Source organism: Labrus mixtus, chromosome 7 (assembly GCF_963584025.1).
Source record: "Labrus mixtus chromosome 7, fLabMix1.1, whole genome shotgun sequence".
Lineage (NCBI taxonomy): Eukaryota > Metazoa > Chordata > Actinopteri > Labriformes > Labridae > Labrus > Labrus mixtus.
The window spans coordinates 150149-173876 of record NC_083618.1 but is presented as its reverse complement, the minus strand read 5'-3'; the positions used below and the strand labels follow the sequence as shown (position 1 = coordinate 173876).

Below are 23728 nucleotides of genomic sequence, written 5' to 3'. Positions count from 1 at the left end.
GCTTTACAAATTCTCAACCTGCACTTTATCACCTAAGTGCTGCACACAGTGGGTTTAAGTAATGATGTTACTTGTATTTAATCCCTATAGGTCGCTCTAAGCATCTACCTGCTCTTCTCCAAACAGAGGTAGATATTCTATTACAAGTGTACTCCTTCAAGTCTAAAGCAGTGAGTACTTTGTTGTCTGTAGGTACAAACAGTGGTCATTTAAATACATGTAGTCATTGTTTACCCAAAGGTAATACCATTCGTCATTCTTTTTTAATCTAACCCTGACTCAAAGCATCAAAGTATTCACTCTTGTTGTTGTAATTAGCCTACACTTGCTTTAGTTTGCTGCCATATGGGACTTGATAAGACGTGTGTAGGGAATGCATCCAAAGAGGACCATGTCTCAGTCAATGACAAACCCCCTAGCTGTGTAAATACAGTCCTTCCATCTTGGGTCAGGTTCTCTCCTGCAGCAGCTGGACCCTACTTTATCCGGTCTTGGTCTCCCTGGCACAGGTTTTCCTGGCACCCAGCACTCTGTTGGTTCTGTCTGTCTGCCAGTCACATTGTAAACCGTCAGTAATCAGGCAATTTCCTGAGTCTTGCTGGGAGCTTTACAAATTCCCTGCTGCTTTCTCCTTGTGCTACACATCCTCATGCTAATATATCCATGTCTTCCTCGACACACAGATGATGTGTTTGCAGCACTCAGAGTTTTCTTTTTTGTTCATTTCTTCATCCTTTTTATTTTGAATTGTGGCACACATGCAAACCTTAACTAGTCCTATAAAACAAAACTTGAATCTGAACTTGCACTCCTCTTTTCCCCTCCTTTTGCCTTATTTTTCCACAATTTCCACTATGACTCAAAGACAACCACGACCATTATACATATTGCCCAGTTGCTAGGCAGTGGACAGTATTTATTTTCCTGCGAACTCGACTTTTCTTCACCACCACCCCCCTGCACAGTCGGATTCCTGTCTGATTTCGTCAAATAGCTTAGTTAAAACCACAAGTGTCTTTTATTTGAACCTTCTGACAGTTCTAGTTTGTTTTAAGAGCATATTGGCTCTAGACTTTTCAGTACTGAGTCATAAATATTCTGGTATCAACAGGACATGTGGAAAATTGTGTGTGCGTGTGTATTCAGGCTGTTACACTCCTGAGCCTCCATGTTCCAAAGGGAGATTTGGTGATAATGCAGCATTAGCCACAGATCAGACAAAGTGTGTTGTGTAATAGCGACAGGATAAATGTTTTATCAGCCAGACCGTCATCAGGCCCTCAGTTCCTACCACAGCTATCCCCACTGAAGAAGAGCAGCTTACCCTTTTCCCCCCAATCTTGAGTAATTGACAAAAGCATCCTCTATCAGCAGTCCCATCTGCATGTCCAAATATGTGTTTGTTTCATCCAGTTAAGGTTTATTAGTAGAAACAAAGTGTGTCCAGTCCTGTGGGAATTCTGCAAACTGTCTTATGAAAGCACATGTGCTTGTTGGTTTCAGGCTTTTCCTGCCAGCTGGCTACTATGAAATATTAAAACAGAACAGTGCAGGACTTTCTTGCCTCTGCATGTGGGTATGCACGTTGTGCTCACTGACGTTTTAATAATTAAGATAACAGTCAATTGTTATTTTTTTGGGGCTGTAGTTAAACCTCACTCCAGTCTTTGGTTCTCTAACATTACACTTCCTGTTATTTATAATGAGGTGTGGACAGTGTTCTTGAGGGGAAGGTTATTTGTATTGTACTGTAAAAACTTATTTGTTAATCAAAGCAGTAGCAGTGGCACCAAGCTAGTGCAAAACGTTATCACTCATTTGTCAATGCTAGCAGCTCAGGTTCAATGGACAAACTCCAAAGGTCGTGTTTACTACTTTCAGGAGAGCTTGTGTGTGTGTGTGTGTGTGTGTGTGTGTGTGTGTGTGTGTGTGTGTGTGTGTGTGTGTGTGTGTGTGTGTGTGTGTGTGTGTGTGTGTGTGTGTGTGTGTGTGTGTGTGTGTGTGTGTGTGTGTGTGTGTGTGTGTGTGTGTGTGTGTGTGTGTGTGTGTGTGTGTGACCCACTATGTCACCTTATTTTATGAGAATTATGATAATAAAGATTAATTTTCTGTATTAAAAACTGTCTTATTTCTGATATCAAAGAGACCATTTCGATCGTCCTTTTGCTTAAATTCAATATTGGGATTTTTGAGAGCTAAAATGGAAAGAGTCTGTTTTTTTTGGCCATGGTCAAACATTCCATCTGCATTCTCACAAAATAACTATGTACATACATGGAGTCTATGCACACACACATTTCAACTAACTCAGTCTAGATCTGAGTCATTTCCAAGTTTTCCTCAGCAGACAATCTGTTACTAGATTTCAGTTCATGCTCAAGGTGTTTAACAAGCCAGAGAAAACATTTCTGTCCTCTCTTTTCCTCCTGCTACAGTCATTTCACAGACTGTACACCAGATGGATGCAAGCACCATCGCGGTATGATTTTTCTAATTGCTTGCTGTGGACAGACAATGTCACAGTGTGTTTTCTAGGTTTCACACATCCTTTTGGCTTTGTTGCAGATTTGGTCCCATATGTAGTATGAGTACAAAGTTCACCAGGATGACACAAACTTCAGACTGTTGAAATCTGCTGGTATTTGCATAAATTGAACACTAAGTGCACTATTAGCCAGCCCATGCTTCTATTTCAAAGAGAAGTTGGCTGACAGCTGTCTGTAGAGACTATCCAGGGCCGTCGCTGTACATGTGCATGCTGCGTAGTAGTGTATTTTAAGGGTCATCCCAGAGAGCCTTCACCCCAGGCGAGTGAAGAGTGAAGAGTGCACTGACAGGCACCCCTGGGTGGTGTGTGTGTGTGTGTGTGTGTGTGTGTGTGTGTGTGTGTGTGTGTGTGTGTGTGTGTGTGTGTGTGTGTGTGTGTGTGTGTGTGTGTGTGTGTGTGTGTGTGTGTGTGTGTGTGTGTGTGTGTGTGTGTGTGTGTGTGTGTGTGTGTGTGTGTGTGTGTGTGTGTGTGTGTGTGTGTGTGTGTGTGTGTGTGTGTGTGTGTGTGTGTGTGTGTGTGTGTGTGTGTGTGTGTGTGTGTGTGTGTGTGTGTGTGTGTGTGTGTGTGTGTGTGTGTGTGTGTGTGTGTGTGTGTGTGTGTGTGTGTGTGTGTGTGTGTGTGTGTGTGTCGTTGGATTCCTAGTGGCAGATGAGCTCTCTCTGGTTGCCTCGGGCGGTTAGAAATAACACAGCAGTGGATATGAAAAGCCCACAATCTTTCACTGCAACACGTTTCCATTCAAATGTAAACCATGGTAAAGAGTTTCATCATTAAATAAAGAGGGGACTATGGGGGCACGCGAGTTATGTACTTAAGAGGTAGAGACGGATGTGGATGTCCCCACTGTGTAATTAAAGACCCCCCTGTATCCCCACCTGAATACAGAAGTGAGTACTTGTAGATACAGATTGAGACCTGTCTAGGATCAGAATCAGAGCTGGGATCTGTAGCAGAGCTGAAGGTGGAGAGGGAGGGGAGCGAGACAAGGGTCCAGATGTGAGACAGCTGCACTGGCTGCCTGTTTACATTTTGAAGTTAACAGGAGTGTATTTTTAAACCTCTGTTTTTGTTCTGTCTGCAGGTGCTGGAGAGTCGGGGAAGAGCACCATTGTGAAGCAGATGAAGTGAGTTTTGCTTTTCCTTCCATCATCATCATCACAATTGAATAGATGTATGTCAGTATTTGGATAAAATAGATATTTTAAGGAAGGCCTGCACAGTTAATAGAATTTCAATAGAGGCCTCAGTTTTGGGCTTCCCAGGATCAAAGACCCATGATTGAATGCAGTTGTTTGTTAAATATGGCTGCTCAGCCCGTGGAAAACTCTGTGTAAAATAAATATATTACCTATTTAAATCCTCTTAGGTTAGTCCTATATATCATGTTCTGTATATTCTCTAACTAATATTAATGTTTGTTTATGCTCTACTTTATTCTACTCAACTTGCTTCCCTTCTGTTTTCTTGTCCACACACACACACACACACACACACACACACAAACACTCGTGCACACACACACACACACACGCACACACACACACACACACACACACACACACACACACACACACACACACAAACACTCGTGCACACACACACACACACACGCACACACACCCTGCAACTCTCTCCTCCTCCCCGCCTGTTTATGTCTGCTATGTTGACAAAATTCTTAAAGTCCCCTAATCCGACTCACGTCTCATGATTCCTGATAACAACAGTTGATCCGCGTAACATCAGACCTTCCACTTATCGTTTCTTTTATCGTAGTTAAGTTACTGTCATAGCTTGTGATCAAGCAGAAGTTCTTTGACTCTTTTTCAAAATAAAAGCAAGCTTTAAAAAAGAACATGAAATAAAGTACCCTTAGTGTGAGATGGTATAAAATACAAAATAAAAGCACAGCAAAAAACAGTTCTTAATCGTTAACTAGGTCACTCAGAAAAGCTGTCATACTAGGTTACATGTTATTCAGTACCAGCAAATAAAAGACTTTGTTAGTGGAGAATAAATACTGAACACTACATCTTTTCTTTGATCATTCTGACATAATTGTGCTTTAGTATGGATGTTGTGGAACATCTGGGGGCCTCTTCTGGCTGATTGTTATTGGCCTGTCGGCCAAAATGCTAGGGCAGATGTTTTGTCTTGTCCAACCCTGACAAAGCAGGATATGTTTTTAAAATGAACATAAAATTAAAAAAAAGAATCATGATGAATAATGGTGATATTGATCAAATGAATCATGTTGATCATTTTGAGCACAATTCTGCAGCCCTATTGTAAGGTATAAGATATGTGCATTTAATGATCTTATAGAATATGATGCAGTTCTGTAGATTAAATCCCACACAAGTATTTAAAATTAGCTCCTCTGCTGTCAGCTCCAGCAGTAGAATTCTTTGTAAACAAGTGTTCACTTGTACCGGACTATTTATCAGTGACATTAGTTCTTTTACTACTGCTTCTGAGTACTTCCTCACCATAATGTAATCTTCTAGCCTGGAGGACGGAAACAATACTTAAGTGATCGATCAGTTGGAGAAAGGAGGTCGGTCACTGAGCAGATATCACGACAACAGGAACCAGGCTAAGTTCCTAAAACGCTCCTAGACCGATCCAAAAAGATACCATTATTTATTCCTGGATCATATTATCATATAAGTCGTTCCTCTTGGTCTGCTGATTGTTTCTGCTTCCAGCTGTGAGCCTCAACTAATTATTAAAGGATTTTTTTAAAAGACCAAAAACTTGTAAGGCAAACCGTGATGCGGAAAAACTTCAGAAATAATTTGTTCACGAATAGTCTCCTAAAATAAAAAAAATGAGGAGAAGAGCACTAGTTTTAATTGTCTCTGTATCTGAAGGACTCTGATTGTGTGTATTGAAGCCTAAATGGTAGCTCTATGGCTGAAAGCCTCCTACTTGTCCTGAAAACAAGACTGGAGAACAAAGGGTTAAAATGCATCTCAGCTATATGGCTCTCTGAAATGGTCTGTATATATGAATTTATGTTCTGGAGTCCTTTTTATGGAGGCTGAAGTGAAAGAGCTCTGTGTTGTCTCCCCTCTCAGAGGAGTGGGAGTGAATTCTTTTGTCTGCCTTCAAATAGAAAAGAAACATAACTCAAATGTTATCCCCAGACTAGACTCAGAGTTATAAGACAATCATAGCATATGGAAATCTATTATTTGCCATTCTATGTATGTAATATCCTCACTCATAATTCTGACAAAGGAATAATTAAACTGGTAAAGGTGTTTGAAACTTCAAATGAAGGGCTTTTAATGAATCCAGATGTGAAATTGTTCAAACACCCCATGGTTCAGTGTTTTACATATTTCACATCAAACAAACCAAACTTTTCTACATAAATTGAGTCATTAGTTTAAAAAGAAAGCTATTTAAAGCGTAGTTTAACAGATTGAAGTTGTGAAGCAGGGCTGGTTTTAGGTGTTCAGTACAAGAATGGAGTGATTATCTGAAACTCTGCAGGATAAGTACGTGTCTGTATTGTGTGGAAGATCTTGTCTCAGATTCAGGTTAAGAACTTAATGTCCTATCATTGAAGTGAATTAGGAGTAACTTTGCCTTGGAGGGTTAAGAGCTCTATGAGTGCTCCCTGTAGACTGTAAATATAGTTAAGTTGATCTGCTTTGCAACATGGTGTTCAGGTGTTCAGGTGACATGATGTCCTGGATTCATTAAGTAACGAGCCGGGACACAGCATATTGTTTGGTGACAAATAAGCATTCAAATATACTTTATATTAGTTACATAGTTTTTCTTCTGCTCACAATCAGGTCAATCAAAATTGATTTTTATAAAATTGAGCAGAAGTATTGTTTGGCTAAAGAGGAAACACTGTGTGCTTTCAGTCCTCCTGGCTCTGAGTCACAGCGGGCTCACTTGCATTTTAATGATCTCCCATTCAGCACATTATTCAACCAATGAGCATTCTGGCTGTGTGACTCCGGTCTCTGTGCTGTGACAGGCCAGGGAAGATAGTTCTGTTTGCTTTATAGCCCAGCAGCCTCATGCTTTTTCCAACCACATGCCTACTTTCTCTTTGTCTCTTTCCAAAAGCTCCAAAAGTGAAGTGTTCTCTTGCAAGAGAGATACAGAAAAAACAAACTTCTCCGCAAACGCCACCAGTAATGTGATCTGTGATCCCATACAGACATGACTGAAACATTTGGATTTAGGAATTGTTAATTGAATAGATTATATCAGATGAGGTTTATTAATAACAAATAATGGACAGCATCTTCACAATGAGATTAAATATTTAGCAAGACTGACAGGCTTTTTCTTTTTCATGAGCAGCTTCGGCTGAAAAATAAACTAAGAAAGCGATGGAGCGATTATAGTAAAAAAAATAAACAGATGAATAAAAAAACTACAGAAGAAGAGGCATTTCATTTCAAATAGAAACCAGGTGTAGTTTCAAAGCAGAGACCTGACATCATGCAGCAACCTCAGGTGTTGAAAAATGAAGCCAATGCAGAAAAGTTAAAAAACTGCTGTTCCTGGAGTGTCCACTTGGGGCTGCTTCCAAAAGCCCTGGAAGTCACATACACGCCTTCTAAAATGCCTTTCTTGCAGCCTGGTAAAAACAATGGTTTTGTTCTAAATAGTTAATGTCTTCATCCACACACACTGTAAGGGTCAACACACACTGTAAGGGTCAACACACACTGTAAGGGTCAACACACACTGTAAGGGTCAACACACACTGTAAGGGTCAACACACACTGTAAAGGTCAACACACACTGTAAGGGTCAACACACACTGTAAGGGTCAACACACACTGTAAAGGTCAACACACACTGTAAGGGTCAACACACACTGTAAAGGTCAACACACACTGTAAGGGTCAACACACACTGTAAAGGTCAACACACACTGTAAGGGTCAACACACACTGTAAGGGTCAACACACACTGTAAAGGTCAACACACACTGTAAGGGTCAACACACACTGTAAAGGTCAACACACACTGTAAGGGTCAACACACACTGTAAAGGTCAACACACACTGTAAAGGTCAACACACACTGTAAGGGGGTCATTTAATAACTCATCCTTGTGGTTTTATGAAGGATAAGAGTTATGCATAATAAGGGGCTTCACTTATATGACTGCAGGCACATTATAGCTTTCTGTCCGGAGGCTTTAGACTCACCTCAGGGTCTGAAGATTCTGTTAAGGTGGATAAAGTACCTGCTAATCATGACAAATAACATGAGTGGTGTAGAACATTTAGCTATAATGAGATCCTTGTGCTTCTTCTTGCTCTTCCCCTCCCTGTCCCTGGTCTCTGTCGTCAGGATTATCCACGAGGATGGATACTCAGAAGATGAGTGTAAGCAGTACAGAGCGGTCGTCTACAGCAACACCATCCAGTCCATCATGGCCATCATCAAAGCCATGGCCAACCTGAAGATCGACTATGAGGAAGCTACTAGAGCGGTAGGTGTTAATTTTACTCAGTCACCAGCAGCAAGATGAAACTAAAAAGATGTTCTAATCCAACATAAATACTTACTGCTGACATAGCTCTGTATTGTTTCCATGCTATTTGAAATCTGTTGTTAAGGATAAAAGTTGATGTAAGTGGTAAAACAAATCTTTAAAGCCTTTAAAGTCCAGTGTAATACCGCTGCAGTCAGGTCAGTGATATCATCTCTACTCATCAGCACCACATCCCCCTCTCTGCCTCTGTTCTAACTGCATCAAGAGTTGAGGATTGAAGTCTACAGAAATTGTACAGATAGCACGATAATTTCACCGGTGTGACAGTTCTACTTGAAACATCAACTCTGGGTAGCAGATGCTTCAGATGGACTCCTGCAGGGCTGTGTATTGTCTGTCCCTGCCTGTTTGTGTGTCCGTGTGTGTGTGCTGCAAAAGGAAACAGTAAATGACTGCCTTTCAGCGAGCGGGGACCGCCCAGGGAGATAATAAGATCAGATAAAATAAAATGTGGTATTACACTTAAAAGGAAAAGATAATATTCCTTTTTTTCCCCACTCTGGAGCGATCCGTTTATTCTATTTTCACTGTTCATTCAAAAGAAAATGTCTCAGTATCTTTACTTGTAGAGGATAAATCAATTTGTTAACCAGAATTTGTTAAGAGGCAGCTCCGTCCTTTTTACATCACTCAGTACGGCATGTTTCAATTCAACTGTGCAGCAGAAGTGTGTCATGTGTGGCAGTCGAGGCCACACTGCTTTGTAGTGCTACTTAAGCGTGCTTTCAGCAATACAAGCAACTGAAATCCAGATTTTATTTTGTATTGGTAAATAAGCCTTATTATGCAGTTTCTCTATGGCTTCAGCTCTACCTTTTTTCTTTTTTTTTCAAACTGTCCCTCTCTGGTGTGACCTTCACGTCTGAGGTGTTGGATAAACATGGTTCATGTGGAGAGAGTGTTTTCATTGCCTTGTTTATGTTTATTATTGGAGTTACACCTCCCTACACAGACTGCGCCGAGCTACAGAGAGCTTAGACTGTCTTGAAACACTTTGCAAATTACAATCAAAAAAGACAGCCTTGATAGTCACTCTGAATGCTGCTGCTCTTTTGTTGAATCATAGGATTTGAATAGCTGCAAGGTGGCACACTGTAAAGGGCTGTGGAGGGTCAGACAATGGTTAACTAATACATGAAAGTCTGCTCTGAATAGCTAACATCACAGGTGTATGACCTTGTCCTTTGTCAGACATTGGATAAAGTGTAAGCAGTGGACGGCGCCCCCTTTTACAAACATCAGTAGTCTGTCCCCACTCTGATTCAGGTGTTTAAAAACTGTAAGACTGGATGGCATGGTTGGATGTTTGTGCATGTGAGTGTATGACAGTCCCATTAAGACTGTGGGGAAAGAAACTTTCTCATAACCACAATGTTCAGGATAGAAATGTATCAAGTGACAAGAGTCTTAAACTGGCATTGAGCAGCAGAGGGGCAACTCAAGTGAAGTAAAGCAAATGTAAATAGTAATGTGCCGTCCGTTTGTTTGTGTCTCATTTAGAGGCTAATAGAAGGATCACAGTCCATGTTTGAGAGTGAGAAGTGTCTGATGGCAGGCCAGTGAGTGATGAAGAATAATCTGTTCTGTTCTCGTCATATTTCTCTGGTGCAATCTGATTGGTGGAGCTATAATATCGTTTCAAGTTAAGACCCAAAGCATGCCAGTCAGACTTGAATTGAGGACCATGACAAGAAAAGTTCCATTTCCATGTACTGTACCTCTTCTCTGCAATAATTCAGACATAAAGCAAAGCTATAGATATAAAATATGTAAAATACGAGCAATGTGGAGTAAATAAAGCCGGTGTTTCCCAGAGAATAACCATATACCTGCGGTGGTGGCAATGGGGGAGCTTTACATACTTTTATACTGTCCATATATTAATAATATGTTAATGTTTAACATCAGGGATTTAAGGATGACTGAACAGCAAACATCTCTCTTCTATCTTTCTATCTTTCTCTCTCTCTCTCTCTTCTGCTTAGCATACAGATGCTATTGGTGACAGGTGTAAAGTGAATAAAGTAGTTTATCGTTCTTAGATGGTGATCGTATACAGATTAAAATCAGTTTTAAAAAGCAAATACAGTCATATAGATAAACTTGAGCAGCTGGCCCATGTAAAGTCTATGTGTGGGGAAACAATGAGTTGTGACTAATGAGGCTTAATGAAAGCGATATCATCTTTTAAAGGTTGTGTTTGTGTATCTTGTTTTTTGTCAGGATGATGCCCGCCAACTGTTTGCCTTGTCTGCAGCTGCAGAAGAGCAGGGCATCCTTCCAGAAGACCTGTCCAACGTGATCCACCGACTGTGGGCTGACGGTGGAGTCCAGAGCTGCTTCACGCGGGCCCGAGAGTACCAGCTCAATGACTCAGCTGCTTAGTGAGTGCAGAACTATCATAAAGTCACAAAGGTCATTCTGTGCTGGTTTACAAGACACAACAGTGTAATAGATTACATGACCATGACCTTCACTAGGTAGACCTTTAAAGTAACCAAACAAAGGGCTTTTAATGTTTCACTCTGCATACAATGACTGGAGGACTTTCAGGCTTGTGACAGCCACATATATATATATATATATATATATATATATATCTTATTTTTTCTTTCCTTCAATGATTGCTGTAGGGATAACAGGGGTAGATCCATGAATTGACAACGCTCATATCCAAGCCTTAATTTAGACTTGTCCTGCACAACAGTCATTTGGTTGTTGTACTTTAAGTTTTTGTTGCATTTCAAAAGGCAGCGCAGGAGGTCTGAGGAGAGTCATGGAAAAACACAACATTCTCAACCGTTCATTTTTGAATTTAGAATGATCGTTATTAAACCTATAACATGCTTTTCACAGTCCTTTTCTCTACCCATTTAACAAACACCAAACTCTCCTGTGAGCAGCCACAGTCATTAATAATGAAGACATGACTGTTTTGTTTGTTCGACCAGTTGCTTTGCTAATCATCTAAAACACAGCGACCTCAGCCTCTCTCCACAGTTCTTAATTACCTCCATTACCCTCATCTCCGAGTGCTCCATTTGTTGGCCTCATTGTCATAATGTTCCCGTCTAATAACAAGGAGAGCATGAGGTAATTGTGAGAGGCTGCTGGTGGGAGGTGAGAGGTGGTTATCACCAAGACCCCCTGGGGGGTGCACTGCTGCACTACAAACTGTGACAGCCATGAACCACACTGATTTCTGTTGAATGCACACGGCCTTTCATCATTTCTCTGACACCTGCAGAGTGTACTTTAAAGTGTCAGGGGAGTTATGTGTTTCACCAATGATTGCTTTGCAGTCATGGTACAATCTAACTACCAGGAGGAGTTCTTCTCTGTTTGTGTTGGCCTGTAGACCTCTACTTCACTGCTCCTGTTAAAACCAAGGGAACCTGAAAACATGCTGCCAACACTGCCTCGACTTTAGTGTGAACCATGTTTCATCACAGCTCTGTAGATTGCCGTGATAATGTTGCTTTAAGAGAGGACTAAATTAGTTTTGCACTAGAGAAAATTCCATGTCTGAACACCTGCTGAGAGCCAGAGATGGCTCAGCTCACATTAACAGAGACCTGTCCTTTTCACTCCCTGCTTTGATAGAAAGGGACATGTTCTGTACACTTTGAAAAGAATGGATCCAGCTGCCATTGTTGCACTGTAGTTGTTCTGTGTGAAGCAATATTTGCTGGTTTTAGGTTGTAAATGTTTACAATAGTTCCAAACTGGGCTTCAAATAATCATTCACACCCACCACTGACACAAATCAACATTGTGAGGAGGGTTAATAATCTCTTGTTAAATCTTATAAAATGACTGTTATTATGCCATTGATGATTCACTGTTGCACTACAGTCTATTATATTTTCTAAATAGAGTGTAAGACCACCCAATTCAATTAATCTTCAAGGCTAATCAAAACAGCCAAACCAGCGGTGTGACACTATCTGATGTGTGGACTACAAAAGCAGGCTCAAACCTCTGTAGGGAGCGGGATTATAATCAGACTGTCAGACAATAGATACGCCCAGGCTGTGGTTTGTATGGGATTACCAACACTTTGTTAAACAACTAGGTTATTATTATGAAGCTGAATATTGTGATGAAAGCTTGGCCGATAAGACTCAAGCCTCGGGCCTTTAGTCTATCTGCCATAGTAACATTATATGTATGAGGAAGAGAGAATAAAAGCAAAGTGTCAGCACAGAAACATATCTGATGTTTCTTTATTGCAGTATTGGAGAAAAAGAGGATGTCACCAACTGACAAGGTGCATGAAGAGTGAAAAGCAACAGTAAGAAGATCAACTTTATTAACAATTTAGGTCTAAATTGTTAATAAAGTTGATCTTCTTACTACAAGTGTTGCTTCAGCATTTTCACCTCTCTTTATTGCAGTATGTCAGAATATTTAGACAGAAGTCCCAGACATGCATCTCTGTGTCCTGTGGCAGGATTTTAATTGTTTTTAAGGTTTATTTTGGAGGTTTATTTAGAGACAGGATAGTGCATAGAGTCAGAAATCTGGGAGAGAGAGAGAGAGAGTGGGAAAGGAGCCACAGGTCGGATTCGAACCCGGGCTGCCTGCTCGGAGGACTACAGCCTCCATACACTAACCACTAGGCTACGTGGACCGCCAGGATTTAGGTTTTACATTCCTGACCATAAGACACAAAAAAATTTAATCATCAGAAAGTACAGTCACAATAAATGTTTTCTTATATGTTCTAACTGGTGTTACAGAAATATTGAAGTATTAAATGTCTTAAACGTTCAAAGATATTTGTAAAAAGTTATCTTGTCACAATGAGGGAACAGACGAGCGCTCTTTCACTTTGTTTTGACAGAACAGCTCGCTCTCTCTCTCTCTCTCCCTCTCTCTCGCTCTCTGAGGTTTTTATTGAAAATGAAATGTTTCTTTTGTTCCCATCAGCTACCTGAATGACCTGGAGAGGATAGCCAAGTCTGATTACATCCCCACACAGCAGGACGTGCTGCGGACCAGAGTGAAGACCACAGGCATTGTGGAGACACATTTCACCTTCAAGGACCTGCACTTCAAGTAAGACACCCGCCCCACACAGCCTAGTGTTTTAACATAACATGTGCAACAATATGAAGTTATCCATATTAAGTTATCCAAATGGTCTGATAACAAAAATAAAGTGAAGTGAAGCATTGTTGCTATTTCAGACACCAATATTCAAATATTCAAATTAAATGTATTAATCTGAAAATGTTATCTTAGGAAAAACTCCTCTGTTTGCTTATGAATCACACATCTGTGTTTGGTACCAAAGTGTCATGAGTGTCATGTGAGTTTGACGGCACTCTGTGTTTCCCTTTTCTGGAAGGTCGTTGAAGTTCACTGAAAGAAAAATATTTGTTTTCTGCTTTGTGGACTTTTTCTGAAGCAGCTAATGTCTCAAATCAACAACTGATAGTCTGATGTCTTCTTCCTCCACATCAAACTTTTACACTGGGCATTGCTTTCACAGAGGGGAGGGGGGGGGAGTTATAGGAGTAGAAACACAATAAGAAATGTTTGTCATACCAAGCAAACAATATGCATTTGCTAAATGGTTATTACTCAGTCTTATGTGGAAGAAAACTTTGAAGGGAAATCAAATGAATAACAAGCTCATTAGTTTGTGACTGTGATCAGCCCTGCTTCACACAAGTGTTCTTCCTTTTATGCAAATGTTCTTCGTGTTTGTGTAACTGATGATGGTGTTTTTTCCTCTTGGAGATAATCAAATCTGAATTTGTGTCGGTTCAGGGGCGACTACAAACACATTATTCTTTATATGTGAAGGAGCTGTTAGTCACTTGAACACTTTGAAAACAGCAAAAGGATGTCTCTGTAACATGTCAATGAAAACGGCTTCATCACATCAGTGAAAAGGATTAACCGCTTCTTCTTCTGCGTCTGCTTTGTGTCCTTGTGTTGTATTCAAGTCGTGATTTATTTGATTTCTTTTTGGAGAGACATTAGCCAAATCCATCAAGCACATGTTTACCCAAAGAGCTCCTCAGTGCTGTGATATATTTAGCTTCTTGAAGCAGTGCTGGAGATGAGCAGGCTGTTGGTGTAAACACTATGAAGTGTGTCACTGTTATAATGAGCTCTGCTGCTTACTCAGCTTCAAAGCTTCCCAGGTCGACTGGACTCAAAGTTCTGCAGTGTGAAAACTGCTTAGCAGGAGGAACAGCGTTTCATGACTGTGTTACTCTGACATGTTCTAAAGGTTAGGCTCCACCTATAGCAGCAGCTGAACATCTCCATCTCCACCATCCAGACTTCACCTGTGGAGAAACCTGCTGCCATCATGCATATGATGCTGAAGTTCACTGTATGTTTGCAATTTGACACGAGGATTAGATTAAATAGAAATAGAATGGAAGTTTCTGGGGTTTAGAACAATCCTGCTCTAAACAAAATTGCACTGTTGTCTTTAGATAGCTTGCTTGACTCCATGAAAGTGATTGAAATTATAGAATAACAGGACGGTTTGGATCCTGTAGTGTGGAGAGAGAGAGAGAGAGATAAAAACCTCACCTCGTCTTAAGGCCATGCTGTTACCACAGCAACTGCGCTGCACTAAAATGCCAACAAAGGCCAGGAAAATGACAAGGGAACACCCTGCCCCGAAGAGAGAGGACGAAGCATTCAGTGCAAAGAGACACACACACACACGTTTCCAGAGGGAGACCTTGAGTCTTGCCTTGCTCGTCTGTCAGTGTGATAAAATGTTGTTTCTCCTGCACTCAGTCCCATCGCTCTCTCATAAAAAAAACTGCAGGTTTACAGCGTGTGTCTCTGTGCAGGATGTTTGATGTTGGAGGCCAGCGCTCGGAGAGGAAGAAGTGGATCCACTGCTTTGAGGGAGTCACAGCCATCATCTTCTGTGTGGCCATGAGCGCTTACGACCTGGTGCTGGCTGAGGATGAGGAGATGGTGAGTTAATTCCCCATGATTTTAAATGAGAGGGGAGGTGCAGGGTGACAGGAACTCATTTCCTCCATGTGCCCTAGATGCGCTCTCTAATAATCTCTTTATCTCCACATTTGTGCCCCGTCCTGCCCAGAACCGAATGCACGAGAGCATGAAGCTGTTTGACTCCATCTGCAACAATAAGTGGTTCACAGAGACGTCCATCATTCTCTTCCTCAACAAGAAGGACCTGTTTGAGGAGAAGATTGCCCACAGCCCTCTGACCATCTGCTTCCCCGAGTACACAGGTAGAGTCCCAATGTTTCAGTACAAACACAGCAGATCAGATTACGTATTTAAAAGACTCAAATTATGCATTTTTTATTTTTTAAATAAGAAGTTAAATATTCTCTATCTATCAGGTTATACCTCCATTTGTTTCCATTTGTCACTTATTTCTTCCTGCACTGCAATGATAAAAAAAAGGTCAAATCCAGCTCCACAGGATCATCCTTTTCTCTGAACAATGATTTTTCAGAACTCTGGAAAAACAAACAATTAGTGCATTTATTTCCTTTAATCTTTAAAGGTCACATATTCTACTCCTTTTTAACAAGTTTAAATAAGTCTCAGAGCTCCTGTGTCTGTGTCTGACCACGCCCATGAACGCTTTCTTGCTCCATGTCCTATTGTTTACGGTGAGAAGGCAGACTCAGAGGGCAGAACAAACACCTAGCTGTGGGAGTGTCACCCACCTGGGGGAGGGGCCACTGCCCTTTGTGATGTCATGAAGGGAGAATCTCCAAACAGCCTGTTAGGCTTGCCTGTCAGGCAAAAGACTGAGAAGATGGACTTTTCTCATAAAAGGTGGCGTTTGTAGACAGACAAGGGACATATATTAGTGTAAGAAAAAGATGGTAACGTGTATTTTACATAATATGTGAGCTTTAAAGATTCTTCTAATCATCTGGATAAAAATCAATGAATGCATAAAGTCTGTGTTCCGCATAAGAAACAAAACAATTAATTTATTATAACTTTATTTGAGACTGCTGTTCCCAGTCCAGGTAACAAATATTACCTTTTTATTTTCCTACAATCCTAGAAAATCTGAAAAATAGAACTGAAAGGTAAACTTTTAGAATTTTGGATCCAATTGTATAAATTAAGCAAAGACTTATGGTTGTGAGTGACTATCTTCATTTGAATTAGGAGCCCAGCAGGAAGAAATGATATAATTTTACTCTGGTCAGAAGAGTCCTCAAGACTTTCTAAAAACCTTAGAATCAACATTTGGGTACTCTGTATTTTTTGTGTGACTCAAATGAAATGGAACTACAAGAGAAAATGGAAACTCATTTCCTCATGACACCTCATTAAAGAAACTCCTTGAACCAGTCTGTGTCGACAGGATTTCAAACTGCCAGTTTCCCTCAGCTCTCCTAACTCTCCTCCACTCTCCCCTCCTCAGGCCCCAACAAGTACGAGGAGGCTCAGGCTTACATCCAGACCAAATTTGAGGACCTGAACAAGAAGAAGGACACCAAGGAGATATACACTCACTTCACCTGCGCCACCGACACAAAGAACGTGCAGTTTGTGTTCGACGCCGTCACTGATGTCATCATCAAAAACAACCTGAAGGACTGTGGCCTCTTCTAAAGAAACATGTTGGAGAGGGTCAAGGTGAGTTCAGATTTCAGATCTCTCACATGACACAAAACGCAGCCTGTTGAATATAAGAGTGTGTGTTTGTGCTTCTTTTTAGATTACTTGAACAGCTCTGGTGACCACAGCGAGAGGGGGACATACACACATCATGAATGACTGCACTGGCCCACCACCATATCTGCTTTGATCTGCTTTTTATAAAGACACCTAAGAGACTGAAAACCTGACGAGCCTTGTGGAATTTCAAAGATTGCTGATCCAGTCACTCGTATTGTTAACTCTTTGGGCTATTACCACAAAAATCAACCTTTGTTATTGTATTTCTCTTCTTTTTGTCTTTCTTTTCAATGACAGCCGTAGAGGAGTCAGAGGAAATGTTTTTTTTATATATAAATGCATTCATTTTACTTTTAGAAATTCTGATGTTCAAATTAAACTTTTAATCAATGAAGCTTATTTTTTAAGAGCAAAAGGCACAGGAGTGGACTTAAATATGATCGATGAAAGGAAAGTGCTTTTTTTTTATAACGTTTACATAAGTTCATCATTCATAGCCAAACTGTATTATGTTCTGCACATCTCAACTTGGCAAATATTAGCTCTGTAATCCACACAAATGATCTAACATTCCTACAAAATGAAAATAAAAACTAATAAAAGGAAAAAAAAAAAAGAGACAAAAAAAAGCTTGACATGCTGGGGGAAATTCTGTCAAATTCTAACTGATATTTAAAGTATGTGTTACCTAACATCCTGTCACTTTTTATAGTACTCTTTCCATGTCTGTTGCAGTATGTTGTGCCTTGACTTTTGTTTACAACCAATTCCTAGATATGCTTTCCTTGCTGTTTGACCTACTGTGCGCCTATATATTTCTTCCATTTTTTTTTCCTGCCTAGCACCTATGAATATATAGTTATGATTAATTAGAGACAAAAATCTAATTCAGAAAAAAAGGTTAGTGTTTTGGTAAATATTAAAATGCTTTAAAGTCCTTTATGATTTAATTTAAATAAAAGTAGAGATCACCTGACTCTTTGTTATTTGTTTCCTCTCCTCTTTGTTACTCTCATGTTTTAGTGCAGCATCCATTTTCAGTGATAACTCTCCAAAGAAGGCTAATAGCTTCACGTGTGTTCTGTTGCTACACAGGGTATAGATGGGAAACGTTATTACAATGGAAGTGCCCATGTGGGGGGTTAAGAAAGAGTCAGCCAGTCGTTGCTTGACAGATTAACACATACATGTTTTTGGACAATATCAGAGGTTAGATTATTCATTAGGTTACATCCAAACATCACATCTTCAATAAGGAAGATCCATATATATTATTAGCTTTCGAAAGCCTTCAAGTGATTTTGCTGAGAAGGACACGTGACCCTGAAGCTGAACAGAAACCAGGTTTGTTTATGTAAACAATATAATACAACACAATAATACAACATAGTGAAGCAATAATAGTAAATGTTAAACTGTAGCAGGATAGCAGTATAAGAGTCAGAGTACATACATTATCTGATGACAGTTACTGGTCATACAAGACACAGTAAATAGTAAAACCTTTGGTAAGGTTGTTTTATAATTATGTCAATGATTTTTTTCATTTATAAGAGGAAGCATATTTTTAACTTATTTCACAAATGATGTGGACTCATTCATTTAAATGATTCATGAATCTTTTTTAAAGAGTGTAACATACATGGATGGTAAAATTGCTTAGTTTTATGTTGACAGCACACAGACAAATCTCTAACCACAACTTCCTAATGGAGACTTGACTTTGAACGGACTTATGGCACCATCTAGTGGACATATCCAATAGTACACCTACAGCGGGGGTAAAATCAAACTGACTCTGGACAGTGTGTAGTGTCAAAAATAAGTCTGTCTAAGGAGAACAATGGACATCAAGATGCACTCAAACATTTAAAGTAATTTAAATATAGTTAAATTAGAAACAGTTCAGATTTAGTAAAAATCTAACCCAACTGAACAAAGTGTTATTTTGCTCTAATAGGAGGAGGCATCTGAACAGAAAGGTCAAACATTTTTCCCAAAAGTGGAAATAACTGCAGTTTTAAGGATATCAAAGCATGTAAAACAGTTTAGATGAAAATAGAATACCTTCAAAGTTCATTAAAATAAAAGATCTATCCAAAAATAGAGACTTTACAGACATTATAACCAGAAAAAAATGTCTGAAAGATTGCACATAATTTGGATGAATCCAGTTTTAAGAAAATTCCAGCAGTTCTTTCTCTAGAGGGCACTACAGGTCTACTTCTGAGAGACTGTCACCCGACTCTTTCATCAGAGGCTTAACACATATGCTTTAACATCCAACAATAAAGTAACCTTTTTCTATATTGTGGTGTGTTTACTTTGGTAAAGCTTTCAAACTGGAGGTAGATTTATTTTTAAGCTTTGAGAGCCATTTGTGCGTGGAGGAATATTCATATCCTTTACATAATCACAAACACTCATACCCCTTTGTACAAACACTCCACTATGAGTAATGGTTCTACATTAACATTTAGTTTAAGTCAAATTCTGTCAATATAACCGGGGAAATTAACTTCTAAGTACTGTATTTCACATTAAAAATGTCTGATACGACGGCCATGCTCGTTTATTGCACGAGAATTCTTTTATTGGATCTTCACAAGGTTATTACTTGTGCATTTATATAGAGCAAGATTTTAATATTTTAGTTGCCTAGGTGGAGGTCAAAGAAAATACACTCACTGATGTTGGAGTGTGTGTTGTACCTAAGACAGTGGTTCCCAACCTTTTTTGTCTTGTGACCCAACTTTGGCTTCAAAAAGCTCTGGGGAGCCCAGGCATTCTAAACACACAGCTTATTGCTCATATCATTATTTTATTTTTTTCTTGTTATAGTTAGACCACATTAAGGCTTTGTCATATTACTGTGAACAGAAGCAAAAAAAGCCATGATCAATCAATCAATCAATTTTTATTTGTATAGCGTCAACTCATAACAAGTGTTATCTCGAGACACTTTACAAGAAGCAGGTAAAATACCTTACTCATTGTTATGTTACAAAAAGCAGGTAAAATACCTTACTCATTGTTATGTTACAAAAAGCAGGTAAAATACCTTACTCATTGTTATGTTACAAAAAGCAGGTAAAAGACCTTACTCATTGTTATGTTACAAAAAGCAGGTAAAAGACCTTACTCATTGTTATATTACAAAGATCCGGCCTATCCATCATGAGCACTTTAGCAAAGCAGCAAAAGTTACAGTGGTAAGAAAAAACTGCCTTATTAAAAGGCAGAAATCTTCAGCTGGATCCCCGGCTCATGATGAAACAGTCTTCACAGGCCTAGACTGCGCCGGGCTTGGAAAGGGATAGAGGGAGAGATGGGATAAGATGCAGGAAGAGGGATAGGGAGCAAGGGGGTGGGGGGAGGTAGACCGTCCATCAACAATCCGGTGGGGAGGGGAGGGGGTGTGTGTGTGGGGGGGGGTTGTTCTGGCAGGCCGCCAACCCACGATCCGGTGGGGAGGGGGTAGTGGTGGGGTGGGGGTTGTTCTGGCAAGCCGTCAACCGACGATCTTGAGGAGCCTAGGAGAGCTCAAGAGCTCCCAGGAAAGTAGGTGGTTGAGATTTATAGATAGATACATGCAGTAATATGATGTACTGTATATGCAGAGAGAGAGAGAGCGAGAGAGAGAGAGAGAGAGGAGCTCAGGGTGCCAGTTCCCCCGGTAGTCTAAGCCTATAGCAGCATAACTAAGAGCTGGTCTACACCAGCACCAGCCCTAACTATAAGATTTATCAAAAAGGAAAGTTTTAAGTCTAATCTTAAAAATACAGACTGTGTCTGCCTCCCGGACCCCGGCTGGAAGGCGGTTCCAGAGGAGAGGAGCCCGATAACTGAAGGCTTTACCCCCCATAGTACACTTAGAGACTGTAGGTACCACTAGTAGGCCTGCATTCTGGGACCGTAATGTTCTCGAAGGACAGTACGGCACTAGTAGCTCCTTAAGATAAGATGGTGCCTGGCCATTTAGAGCTTTGTAGGTGAGAAGAAGGATCTTGAATTCTATTCTAGACTGTATAGGGAGCCAGTGCAGAGAAGCCAGGACAGGAGTGATGTGGTCCCATTTCCTGGTTCTGGTCAGTACACGAGCTGCAGCATTCTATGATGAGAGAGGATTTTATTTTTCTCAGTGCAGAATATGTACAGCGAGGTGAGCGTGTATTAACAAGGCTGGAAATTAATGCTGGTGGCATAATGCTTAGACGAGGGACAGACAGAGATACTGCAAGTTTGTTTGTTTTTAGCATGGGCTTCGACTCGCAGTGACTTCACTTTATAAAATCTCGTAGATGAATTCAGGAAGAATGCTACAATATATATTATTTGTTATGATTAATATAATTAGACATTTCTAGTTACCCCATTTCAATTCCATGCGACCCCATATGGGCAGAGGCGCTACTTGTCAACAGGCAAGACAGGCGACTGCTCGGGGCCCCAGACCAGCAAGGCCCGAGGGCTTACAAACTTTAAACCAGAGCAGCAATGCACATTTTGCAATGACAGTAGGAAACCTCCCTAAGGGTGCCTAATCTGACAGCACTCAGTGTTGTTGCCCAGCTAAGCGTTGCATGCATTAATGCTGTGAAAATCAAAGTTTGACAATGAAAGTCAACTATAGGAGAGAAAAAAGAGGAAGGGGAGTAAGCGTCAGGACTGTGGCAGACATATTAGAATAGTGATGAACGCCGGTTGGAGGGCCCCCTTATTATTTTTGCCTAGGGGGCCCAGACAGACTCTAGAATCGGGTTGGGGAAGCCTAACCTAAGAGCTCAGTCTTATTTACCATCAGAACTACAATCTGTGTCCCTGTAATAATAAGAGGTACCTGCATCATTATAAAATCAAGAAATATTAGGACAAAGACAAAAACATTCAACAGAGACCTTGTGAATGGATTGTGTTCAAGTACCATGTCGTTTATTATTACATCCATTAGACATTCAGAATGCAGAGACACTCAGAGAACATGTCCATTAGCAGTCCAGTGTAATTACCTGATGCATAGTGTGGAGGGTACAGGTTGATGGATGTCAGAGGGGAGGGCTTTTTGGAGGCAACATCCTCAGTGCTTTATTTCAAACATGATGTTGAATTAAGTGAAAACCTGGTGTCCTTATAGGAACCTGCATTTTGTCAAGTGGCTATTTTTAATCTTGCTTTTTCTGTCAATACTTTAGCTTTATTGCATCTTTGTTTGAACATATGTGCAGAAAATGTAAAAGGGGGAATGTCAAATTACGTTTTCTTTCTCTATTTAATCTCCCTCATGTAATTGAAGTCGTAACCTCTGACTGGGAGACTTTAAATGTGCTACAGTTTACTATCACAAAGGTTGTATTTTGTCTTACGCATGGACAGAGTTGTGTTGGCTAAGCAGCTTCAGACAGGCCACGAGTACCTGTATGCTAATGCTGGACCTGCTGTGGACACAAATCTGCACTTTAACAGCCGGCCATCAGATCTGGATGGAAGCTTGAGTGCCAAATGACCGCCAGGACTGCAGGCTTAATGGCTAATTAAGTTGCAGATTTTCACATTTGCATTGAGCTATTTGTTTACACTTGGATAAAGTCATTGAGCCACCAGTAGGGCAAGTTGAAGTACAGGAATCATATGCGATCGGTTGGGGGAAAAACTGCAATGTAAAAGAGAAAAAGGTAAGAAATGTAAATACAGACACGTCAATGCATCATAACTGTGCAAAAAAAACCCTCAAAACATTGATTCACCAAACCCACTATTTCATTTACTGATTGAGTTATGTTTTCTAAACTAGGATAGGATAATAGTTTATTGATCCCCAGAGGGGAAATTCGGGCGTTGCAGCAGCACAGACAAGTAAGGTCAACATACAAAATACACATTAAACAGAATAGATTAGATAAGATAAATAAAAACAGGGGGTATATACAAGTACAAAATGAATGATTAAGTTAACTGGGGGGAATTGAGAATTGAGACAGTATTTGCAGAGAATGACAAGATAAAGTGACAAGTGATGATTAAAGTGACTTGGTATGATCAATAGCAGCAAGTAATGTAAACAGCAGAGAAGAGAGGCAGTGTTGTACCACAGTAATGCAGAGTGCAGTTATATAATGTAATATAATATAATATAGTGCAATATGAACAATATAGTGTAATATAATGAAATGTTATATAATATAGACTAATATAATAATATAATAAAAATATATAGAATGTACAGTATATATGTATATATATATATTGATGCTAAATAATAATAATAATAATACAATAATACAATGATAATAATGAAGCAGGTCATATGGGTAGTGTTTTATGGGGGTGAAGTTTTCTGTCCAGGACGTACTGTTATTGTTGTCATAGTCTGTTGTTGTACAGTCTTAAGGCAGTGGGCACAAAGGAGCGTCTGAAGTGCTCTGTTTTGCACCTGGGGGGGGGATGAGGCGTTGGCTGAAGGAGCTGCCCATCTGCCACAGCTCGTCATGTAGAGGGTGAGAGGAGTTATCCAGGATGGATAAGATTTTGGACAGCTGAACTAAACATGAAACTATTCTATGAGTAGGCCAACAAAAAAAGGTGATCAATAAATATAACCTAGCCTATGTAGAAAATAATGAATAAAAAGCTAATAAGTTAAATTTATATAACACTGTGATATCTACAGGACAGTTCTGATGCTCTCAAGTGAGCTGATAACCACAAAGACTAATTCATAAAGTTCAGAGTGATCAGCTCAAAAATACTCTATTCTTTAAAATAAAAAAATAGGCCTAAGTGTGCTCTGATATCAATTTCTACAGTAAGTCTTGTTTTTTTTATGCACAGGTTTTGCCTCTGTGTTTGGCTGTCAATGGAGGCGGTTCGTTAGAGGAGCGCTTAGCTCTTCCTGCGCTCTGATTGGCTGATTCAGAATGGGGTCTCTGTGAGTGGCTGCAGCGCGGAGCTGAACATTTCATGAAGCAACACATCTGCCTCTG

The 23728-nt window shown here is 40.1% G+C and overlaps 1 protein-coding gene across 1 annotated transcript in view; it reads left to right on the top strand.

The window, feature by feature from the left end:
* The window catches only part of LOC132977369 (guanine nucleotide-binding protein G(i) subunit alpha-2), a 49601-nt gene extending 31877 nt beyond the window's left edge, over positions 1-17724 (top strand). Inside the window, exons 2-9 of the mRNA XM_061041894.1 lie at positions 3630-3672; positions 7883-8024; positions 10311-10471; positions 13020-13148; positions 14915-15044; positions 15175-15328; positions 16492-16706; positions 16789-17724. Coding sequence (XP_060897877.1) covers positions 3630-3672; positions 7883-8024; positions 10311-10471; positions 13020-13148; positions 14915-15044; positions 15175-15328; positions 16492-16682 — 950 coding nt within the window. The 3' untranslated portion in view covers positions 16683-16706; positions 16789-17724. The remainder of the gene's footprint in view (positions 1-3629; positions 3673-7882; positions 8025-10310; positions 10472-13019; positions 13149-14914; positions 15045-15174; positions 15329-16491; positions 16707-16788) is intronic.
* The last annotated feature ends 6004 nt before the right edge of the window (positions 17725-23728 follow it).